The sequence below is a fragment of the Tyto alba genome, unplaced genomic scaffold (assembly GCF_018691265.1).
Source record: "Tyto alba isolate M040663 unplaced genomic scaffold, T.alba_DEE_v4.0 Super-Scaffold_10, whole genome shotgun sequence".
Lineage (NCBI taxonomy): Eukaryota > Metazoa > Chordata > Aves > Strigiformes > Tytonidae > Tyto > Tyto alba.
In genome coordinates, this window is record NW_024881262.1 from 29,019,513 (window position 1) to 29,029,397 (window position 9,885).

Genomic DNA, 9,885 nt, shown 5'->3' on the forward strand with positions numbered 1-9,885 from the left:
TAGGGCTCCCACCTGGAAGCTCCTGCTGGTCCTTTCCCCAGCCACGACGTCCCCGCGATGCGGAGGTGTGGTCCCCGCGCCAAGCCAAGCAATCTGTCAACCTCCCTTGAGCATCGCTTGGCCCAGCCAAAGGATGTCTGCACTGGAGACGGAGTGGCTCTCACCTTCTCCTCCTTTTTCCGGAGAAGGCGCCCAGAGTTTCATCCACTCGGAAACCAGGCTCATTAACAACACTCTTCTACCGGCACGAGTCCTTCCCTTGGTCCCTGCAAACAGAGAGCGACCAAGCCTGGAACAATGGGAGAGCAATTTTTTCCAGGAAAGCGGCTGTGCCCTTTCCCAGTCCCTGTCTCAGCTCGACAGCCCTGGCAGGCAGCGTGGCCCAAACCCCACTGCATGCCCCAGGCAGAGGAGGATGGAGTGGGGCCTCTGTAATCACTGCCTTGCTGGCTGGCTCGGTGGGGAAGAGTTGAACCTGTGCCATCAGCATGCTTCAGTGCTGACTAAATCCATCCTACAGTCATTGGGGAGGCTCGGCGCAGTTCGGATGGGAAGTGGTGGTGCAGGATGCTGGCCGGGGGAAAGGAGGTCGAACACAACCAGGGCTGGTCTTGCTACCAGCACTGGTTGGAGCTCCTGCCTCCATCCGTTTGCTCTTCCATGCCAGAGGAGAGGCCCTTGGACTGTGCCCACACGGACCCTTTGTGTTCCACTGGTCCATATGTGAGTGGATGTTTGCACCTTTCACCCCTAGACATGCAGAAATAGAGCTCTTACGATGGGTCCCCGTGTCTTGCAGCTACAGTGGCCCTGACACCAAGGGACCAGCAGTGGATTGGAGCCTGGTGGCTGGGACTGCTGATCTCCTCGGGCTGCTTGGTGCTCACGTCCATTCCTTACTTCTTCTTCCCTCGGTACATGCTGAAAGGAGAGGTGAGACCTCATCTCCGGAGGGCCAGAACATCTCGGTGCCAGGGCTGCGCTCAGGCAGGGAATACCTGTCCCTGGAGGAGAGGGGTGGGAGTGAGGGAGGAATGGAGCCCAGCAACCCTTCCCAGATGTGGTTACAACTTCTCGCAAGTGAAAAGTCTTCCAAACAAGCCATGTGCCTCTAACACGTGAAGAACCAAACCCTTCACTTCCTCACTGGCTGGAAAGCCAGAACCACCACAGCTCAGCAGATCAAAACCAGACCTCATGCCCTTCCCACTAGCTGCATCGACAGCATCTGTAGGGAAGGTTTTGGGTAGACCTGCCCCTTCCCTGGGGCAGGGTGATGGCTGGGTGGCTTCCTGGAGTTCCTGCATGCAGTCCTCCTTGGTAGGGGTCTGTCCACGGGGACTCAACCCTCATGGGGTGTCTAACACAGTTCTGCTGGTGATGGCTGTATCCTACCTCCTCATTGCAACACCCTCTGCAAGGTGATGCTCCCCTGACGCCAGCAGCAGCATCATCAGTGATGAGGATCGGTGGGCTTTTCCTTTGGGAAAAAATGGCAGAAAAGAGACAAGTTTCCCATTAAAACAAATTTTAAAAGGTACAAAACTATCAAACTGTTTCATTTCAGTATTTTCAAATCCAAGCCCCACTGCTTTAGTTTCAAAAATAGTTTTGTTTTGGTTTTTTTTTTTGAAATTGTTTCATCATCGTTTCCTTAAAGGTCAAAAACAAACCCAAAATATTTCATGATTATAATTAGAGGACTCACCAGGCTTGAGCTGACCTGTCTCCCACGTTCATTTCCAGACTTTTTGCAGAATTAAAAAAGAGGTGCCTTGTCAAGGTTCAGGAAAGGGAAGATTTCTAAGTTCTTAACACCTCTCTGAGCAGGACAAGCTTTTGTCTTGCAGCTCTGCTCAAGGGCTGCAGTGATTTTTGAGATAATTCGCCCCTTCGCTGTAATGGACAGGAAAACTGTCAGGCTTGATATGGGGGGGGGGGTCAAAGGCATCTGGGACAGACCCTGCTGCTCCTGAGCCTCGCTGGGAGCCGGGATGGTACCAGCCATGCACGGGTGCTCCCCTCTCACTGCAGGCTGCTCTTCTCTCCCTCCCCAGGACCCGAACGTGGAGGCTGGCATGCTCAGGAAGATGGAGAAGGGGGTGGCTGAAGAAACTTCCCTGCTGGAGTTCGTAAAAAGTAAAGGGCAGACACTTAAAGGCGAGGTTGATCGGGGGTGCCAGACCATGCTGGGTGGGTGGAGACCACCACGCCAGTATTTTCAAGCTGAGGGTGCTTGCTGGCAGCCTTTGAGTCTCTCTACCACGTTGCGTGGTGATGCCAGGGCCAGCTCGGGCACCTCAAGGGCTGTAGCACGCCCTTCCCTAAGGACCACGAGAAGATGGACACAGCCTCCCTCTTGCTGTGAGACAGCGGTGCTGAGGTCTGTGGGGCCTGAATTGCTGCTGAAAATTGGTTTGAAAATCTTAAAATGGCATAAGCATGCTGGAAAACGCTAGCTGGGTTGTTAATCCCACAGCTCCAGGAGAGGGCATGGGGCTGCCGGCGCCACCAACCTTCCCACTTTGGGAAGGTCACCACACTGCAGCTTACACTGGTTTGTTTATGTGTGGCTGAAACAGGCTTGAGTAGGGATGTCGCCGATGAGAAGATCCCACTTTAATGATTTTTTTTTAGCTCCATGATGACTTCTTTCCAGCTAAAGCCCCTCCCTCCTTCCCTCTCCATCCAACGCAGTCATACCCTGGAGCTGTCAGCTCCCTCTTCTCTATCTCACTGGGCTTTGATGAATGATGTTGGGTCTCCGCAGTGCTCTCTGCTAGAAGTGGAAAGCTAATTAGAAACCAAATAAACAGAGCTGCTCCTGAGGAGCCTGGAGTCAGTCTGCCTCTGCCAAAAGGGCAGGGAGATGTGATGTCCCACCAGGAAAATACACTGTGTTCATCAGCTGCAGGAGCCAACCCCGTCTGTGCACAGCTGGTGGGGCTCTGCCAAAAGCCCTGCAGCTTTGTCTGTTTGCACCACCCGAGGGTATGAGCCCTGCTGCTCCAGAAAAACAAATGCACCGTGGCTGCTAAGTGCTCCGGAGGCTTGTGAGTTTGGAACGCGTGGACGAGAGGGTGGTCGGCAGAGTTGGCCCTCCACCTGGCTTCTCAGGGCACTTTGGCCACGGTCCTGACAGCTGCCCAGCCAAATTAGGGTGTCTCCCCTTCCCTTTTCCCATGGCCTTAGACATCCCCTGGATTAACTCACTGGGAACAATCGAAGGGTGGGGGATTCTTCACAGTGCAAACTGCTGATGTGAGCACCACATGGCTGAAATACATTTTTCTTGCTGTTTCCCTGCAGGTTTCCCAAAGATCTTCCTCAGGCTGCTCCTCAACCCCCTCTTCATCCTCCTGGTGCTGGCTCAGTGCAGCTTCTCCTCAGTCATTGCGGGTCTGGCTACGTTCCTCAACAAGTTCCTGGAGAAGCAGTACGGTGTCTCCTCTTCCTATGCTAACTTTCTCATAGGTGAGCACAGCTGGGCAGTGGCAGCCACAGGGTGAAAAATATTCATTAGCAGGGAGCCACCTGCCTGTATTCCTCAGGCTTTTTAATCCCATGGGAGAAAGTCACTGGAAACTCATTGGCAGATGAGACCCTCTAAATGGTTGATGACTTTCCTGACCTGAGATGCCTGCAGACAGCCAGGCTGCCTTGCAGCCTCTCAAAGATGGTCTATACTTGTTCACTCTCTCTTATGGGCCAGCGACTGCTCTTGTTGAAAACACGCAGCCCCACCACATGGATGAAGCAGGTCTGGATCATTCAGGTGCTTAAAGAAGTTGACAAGAGCAAGTGATTATGCACCAAGCTTGATCTTGCATCTCCAAGCCAGATTCCCGAGGCTGAGGGTTCTCATAGGTGCCAGCTGCCTTGGGTTTTGGTCTGTCTTGGGTAACGGTGGGGTCTGCGGGGTTCTCCCAACCACCACGAGGTCCACAAAGTCACTACCTCCACCCCCTGCCCACAGAGAGGTGCTCTGCAGGCAGGACCTCCAGCTAATACCTTTGTTCCTCTGCAGGAGCTGTGAACCTGCCAGCAGCAGCACTCGGGATGCTTTTAGGAGGAATCATCATGAAACGCTTTGCCTTCTCCCTCCGGGCCATCCCCCGGTTTGCTGTGGTGGTGCTCGTCTTCTCCATCCTCATCTGCCTGCCCATTTTCTTCATGGGCTGCTCCACAGGGCGCATCGATGGGATCTACCCCACCAGGTAATGCACTCGGCTTGTTTCCAGCTCCTTGTTTCTCCAGCTCTGGACCTGATTATCCATGGGGTGGGGTACACGCGGGTGGAGGGAAAGAGGTGGTAGACATCTCCACGCTACTGCTTGCTCCTTGATCCCACTGCCTGGAGGAGATCTAAGTGCTATACAGCACAGAAAGCTCAGGAGTGCATTTATTCCTGATTTTCTGTATCAAACAAGCAGGATATATTTTTCATTCTGCATTTCTAGGGGAGAATTAGTAGTATGAGTGCCCCTGTCCACGTCAACCCCACACATGGGCACCTTGCATGCTCCCTTTGTTCCAGCCGGACATCACGTTTCTCCTCACCTGGGTGGAAACTTTGGCACTTACCATGACTTTTTAAGATCAAAAACATTTAGACTCCACCCCAGGCTTGCTGTCAAGTGCATCGTGCTCATTTCCAAAGCGCTGCTTTCACACAAACGTCTCCCTTTGCCAGCCACAGGCCTCCTGTCCCAGGGGTACAGGGGAGGGGCGAGGGACAGGCCAGTCCATGCACTTCTCCCACTGAAAAGCCACTTAGGCAACCGTGGTGAAGGAAAGCAACAGCACTCTGCAAATCCATGTGTGGGAGATGTGTTTATGCCGTGCTCTGATGTCTGCACAGTGCGCACTGCAAATTCAGGAGCGCATGAAAGTCCGCTGAGGCGCTGGCATCTCCAGCTTTCTGCGTGAGAGCAAGGCTTCAGATCTGAGGAGATCCCTCAGGTGCTGCAAGTGCGAAATTTTGGGAGGCACGCTGACCTCACAGCTTTCACCTCTCGTTGCCAGTGTCAGGTTGACTGCCTGTCTCGGCTCCCCTGCGGCACACCAGTCTTGATAGGCTTTGCTGATGCAACTGGGAGCTGCTGGAGGGACCCGCATGGAAAAAGGAGGCTGTTGCCTTATTTTATTTTGGAAACCTCCCCTCAGGCAGTGGCAGCAGCCTTTTGCCTGGACCCCAGGTGGCTGTGGGCTACGTGGATGGGTGAACGTGAGCTCTGCCCCATCCCTCCATGCCCAAAGGCAGGTCCCTGGTGCCACCATCCCGTAGGAGACGGACTGTGCCGCTCCAGCAGATGAACTCCCTTAGGTAGTGAGGCAAGGCAGGACAGATAATTCGGTTTGTCCTCTTGATTTTCATGCTGTCGTCAGGCTTGTTTGGAAATGAGCCCACTTCCAGTTTCTGTCTGAATGGTGTTTCCAGCTGGGGCTGTTCGCACATCTGTTTGTGCAGTTCTGGATGGGGCCCAGATACATTTCTCCAGGCGTTTGGCTGATTAGTTTTCAGCTGGGGGGAGGAAAAAAAAAAAAGTAAGTGTGTGAATACTTGTTTGCAGACATAACATAATTACTGCTAAGTTGACTGTACACTTGCAGAGGTACCTGCAAGGGATCAGGGTCTGGCACAAGGCCAGCCTGCTGCTGGCAGCGTCCCAGCACAAATAGAAATGGGGAAACTGGCTAACTAGTAAGAGGGACTTTTCTTCCTCCTATCCTATTTCTTAATTTCTAAATTTTTTTTTCCCTCCTCCTTTTTGGCAGTACATTGAGTTCCCAGCAGCAGGTTAAGACGCCGAGTGGGTGCCACTGCTCTGAGCACATCTTTCACCCAGTGTGCGGAGAAAACAACGTGGAGTACATCTCCCCCTGCTTCGCTGGCTGCACAAACAGCACCACTAATTCTTCCACTCCCAAACAAGTGGTGAGTAAAACAAATGGTTTGCGAAGCAGAGGGCACCTCGCTTGCTGGCGATGGTGGAGGCTGCAGAGATGTCGTAGAAATTTGACAAATGCAATAGTGTGGTAGAGCCTTTTCGATGTGGTGAGTGGGGAGGTCTGCCAGGGATGCTGAAATCCTGAGAAGGGGTGACAGAGAATTGCTGTAACGCCCTGGGGGGAGTGTGCTTGGAGAAATGGGGATGGTGGCACATCCCATTGCAGGATGCCATGGTCGTGCCTTAAAATTGGAGCTGACACTCTCGCCAGTTTTCTGCAAAGCGGTGTGTTCTGGCATGCTGCTAAAAAGCCTACTCTTGGATTTGGGAGTTTTATGTTTGTTTGGTTTTTTTGTTTTTTTTTTTTGTTTTTTTTTTTTTTCCCCAAACGTTTCCAACAGATCTACAAGAACTGTTCCCTGATCCCTGCTGGGACCAGGCAGTCCTCCGCCAAGACAGGCCCCTGTCCTCTCAGCTGCTCCCACATGCTCCTTCCTGCCATATTCCTCATCTCCTTCGCTGCCCTGGTAGCCTGCCTGTCCCACAACCCCCTCTACATGATGGTTTTACGGTGAGCAGTGGGGGTAGGGAGCGGGTTGTGAGGCACTGGGGGGAAGCATTGATGTGGTGGGTTCCCCATACTGGGATCAACGGGGCCTCTTAAACCTTAAACCAAGATGCTTGGCCAACTGCAGAGCCACTGCCAGCAGCTCTGACGTCCCGTGGCTTCTCCCCTGCAGGGTGGTGAACCAGGACGAGAAGTCGTTCGCCATCGGAGTCCAGTTCTTATTAATGAGGCTGCTGGGTGAGTGTCCGTCTCCTAACGAGGTTGGGGGAAGGTAGAAGGGTGCTCAGAGACTTGCTTGAGCCCCGGGAGGTGCTGAACCTCCTTGGGGACAGCAAGCAAAGCATGCGGGCAGGGCAGGGCGGGCAGCCTGACCCCATCCTCTCTTCTCCAAAGCCTGGCTGCCAGCTCCAGCCATGTTCGGTGCCCTCATCGACTCCTCCTGCATCTACTGGCAGAAGCAGTGCACCCAGCGCCAGTTCTGTCTCTACTACAACAACGACTTCCTCCGCAACAGGTACCCCTGCCGCGTGTCCCCCCGCACCCCTCCTGGTGAGGATGACCACAGGGCTGCTGCCTGGTGCTACCTCCGAACACGGCATCTCCTTGCTCTTCTCCCAACAGATACCTGGGGCTGCAGGTGGGCTACAAGGTGGTGGGGACCATCCTCCTCGCCCTCATCAGCTGGAAGGTGAAGAGGAGCAAGGAGTACAACGTGCAGGAGAAGGCAGCGGGGCTGGTGTAGCCCACACAAAGACTGACTCCGCACCCCCTCCCATTACCCACTGCCAGTACTTTTGTCTTTTTTGGGTTTGTTTTTCCTCCTAAGGGAGCGACTTCACCTTCGCACCTCTGAGCTCCTCTCCTGCAGCCCAAGGCGCCGCTGTGTTCCCAGTGAGGGGTGCTCCATGCCAGCCCCATCCTGGGACCGGCTTCTGCCAGGGTCTCCAGCTGAGCTTTGTCCATCCCTCCAGAGATGGGGCAGCCCCCCCGGACAAGCAGGAGGCAGAGGGGGGGCTGGAGCACAGCCCCATCCCCTATACCCAGAGAAGTGCCTGCTGTGGGTGACAGTCCCTGCCTCCAGCGTGACATTGCCAGCCAAGGCTGGGACAGGAGCAGGGGAAGGCTGTGGCTGCGCTGCGTCCCCCCTGCCTGCACCCTTCAGAGGTCAGCGTGGACGTTGTATGTGTTGTAAAAAGTTATCACTAGGGGTTTATTGCAGAACGTGTTGGGGTTTGTTGCAGAACGTGTTGGGGTTTGTTGCAGAACGTGTTGGGGTTTGTTGCTCTGGGGTTGGTTTGTTTTGTTTTGTTTTTTTTTTTTAATAAACGTCACTTTTCCAAGTGCGGTGCTTTGCTGGTCCCCACGCCCCCCCCCCCCCCCCCCCCCCACCTAACTCTCAGAGCTGTCCCCACTGGCAAGGCAAGGCTGTGCAGGAACGGCCCCGGGAGGGCTGCAGGTCAGGCTCCAACAGCCATGCCTGGGCTGGATGGAGGGGCACCCCATCTGCAGAGCTGCAGGGAAAGCGCGGGGGGGGCCGCAGCCAGAGCGCTGGAGGTGATGGTCTGCAGCCACAGCGCGGGGGGGGGCGAAGGCAAGGGGCTGTGAGCAGGGGTCATGGGGCTGTGAGAACAGCTCGAGGGGCTGCAGGTGGGGTAGAGTGGGCACGGCGAGGCAGGCAGCACGCAGGGTGCTGCAGGCACCTGGGGGCTACGGGCTGGAGCCAGGGTTCAGCGGGCTGCAGGAAGGGGCTGAAGGCGGCAGGCAGGCTGTTGCAGGCACGGGGTTTGTGGGCGGGGGTCTGCAGGGAGGGTTCATGGGGCCACAGGAATGGCACAGGGGGCTGTAGGCTATGGGTGGGGTAGGGTGGGCACCTCTGAGAGAAGCGCAGAAGCTCCAGGGCCCCCCTGACCCTCTCGGGCAGAGCTGCCCCTGCCCCTCAGCGCTCCCTGGGACGGCTCCCCTCCAGCGGGATGAAGGCAGCCCACTAGACTGGGAAGTGACATGTTGGCTGGTGGGATCTGGAGATGCGCCCGTCGCTGCTGCTGGCCTGCTATTGCCTGGAGCAGGTGGCCTGGGGGCACCGCTTGACCCGTAGGTATCACAGGAATTGCTTCCTGAGCTTACCTGAAGAGCCGATGCTGCTAAGAAGTGAAGCCAAGAGCAAAGGGCTTAATGGGAACGCGCCAGACCTGAGACAGCAAAGAATGCTGGAGGGTCAGTCGGCGGCTCAGGATGGGCAGGGACATGTCTGTGGCCGAGCTGGACACCACCACACCTGCGGCGTAGCCCAGGAAGGGACTGAAGGGCCAGGGCTGAGCTGAGATGGGGCTCCTGGGCCCACGGGCGAGGCGTGGGGGCCAGTCAGGATCACCACACCTTCCTCCTCCCTTACACTGTGGCTGTATCCCCTTCCAGGCAGCATCACAGACTAAGGGATGATCTGGATGGGATGAGGAGAAACAGGAGAGTAAATTTATTCAGCCTCTGCTGTCCTTACACCATCGCTGTGCAGGGCAAGGCGTGCCTTTTCTTTTCACTGGGCTGCTGGCCAACAGCCCTGCTGCATCCAGGCTCACGGAGGGAGCAGAAGCAGAGAGGGCAGGAGCGCTGCCTTGGATTTGCTCTGGATCAGCAAGTCTTTACAAAAATGAGGTCTGTCCGTGTTATTCCTATTCCCATTCCCCCTTCACCTAGCAGGTTTTCCCTTGACACCCGCAGGACATCACTTAACTCTGCTTTCTTCACCTTCATCCCATCAGGGGAAACATCAAGCTGCCAGCCAGCGGAAGCATCCGAGGTCGCCCACATGGGGCCAACGTGGAAGCTCCTGGCCCCAAAAGTGTCAAGGTGGCTGGGGCTGGCCAAGGGCTCTATGCCCAGGAAAAGTCACAGTTGCAACAGCTGGTTTTGGCAGCCTTGGAAACCACCACCACTGGGATGCCCATGTTCAGGCGTCAGGCTATTTTTACTTTTCATTGCCTTTCAGCAATCTCTCCTCCACTTTCATGTGGTTTCTGCTATACTGGATCTCACCTTGCTTGTCCATCTCTGAAAGCACCCTTCCCCTTCCAGGGGAACAATTTACAGGCAAAGCACAACCCGTAGCAAAACACATTGATCAAAAGAGCTTTAAAGTACAGTGAAAGCCTCGATCCCTGCAGATGTGTAAATGCAGCGGGGTGACTGACTCTGGGTCAGGCAGCTGGAGCAGAAAGGACTGAGTTTATCACATCTTGCCAAAGACATCTAAACACACTGGCTGCCAGACTGCAGCCCAAGGAACAACTTGCCCAGCCAGCACACAAAGCCACAGGCTGGGAGCGAGGTTATATCTGAGAGCGAAAAAACAAAGCACAAAGCTTACTG

General features: G+C 55.1%; 1 protein-coding gene across 1 annotated transcript in view; it reads left to right on the forward strand.

Annotated features, from left to right (window-relative positions):
• SLCO2A1 (solute carrier organic anion transporter family member 2A1) overlaps positions 1 to 7,811 on the forward strand; it is a 31,019-nt gene extending 23,208 nt beyond the window's left edge. Inside the window, exons 6-14 of the mRNA XM_032992629.2 lie at positions 800 to 933; positions 2,058 to 2,139; positions 3,310 to 3,474; positions 4,028 to 4,217; positions 5,779 to 5,938; positions 6,353 to 6,522; positions 6,692 to 6,756; positions 6,913 to 7,033; positions 7,141 to 7,811. Of these exons, the coding sequence (XP_032848520.1) occupies positions 800 to 933; positions 2,058 to 2,139; positions 3,310 to 3,474; positions 4,028 to 4,217; positions 5,779 to 5,938; positions 6,353 to 6,522; positions 6,692 to 6,756; positions 6,913 to 7,033; positions 7,141 to 7,261 (1,208 nt within the window). The 3' untranslated portion in view covers positions 7,262 to 7,811. The remainder of the gene's footprint in view (positions 1 to 799; positions 934 to 2,057; positions 2,140 to 3,309; positions 3,475 to 4,027; positions 4,218 to 5,778; positions 5,939 to 6,352; positions 6,523 to 6,691; positions 6,757 to 6,912; positions 7,034 to 7,140) is intronic.
• Positions 7,812 to 9,885: the final 2,074 nt, after the last annotated feature.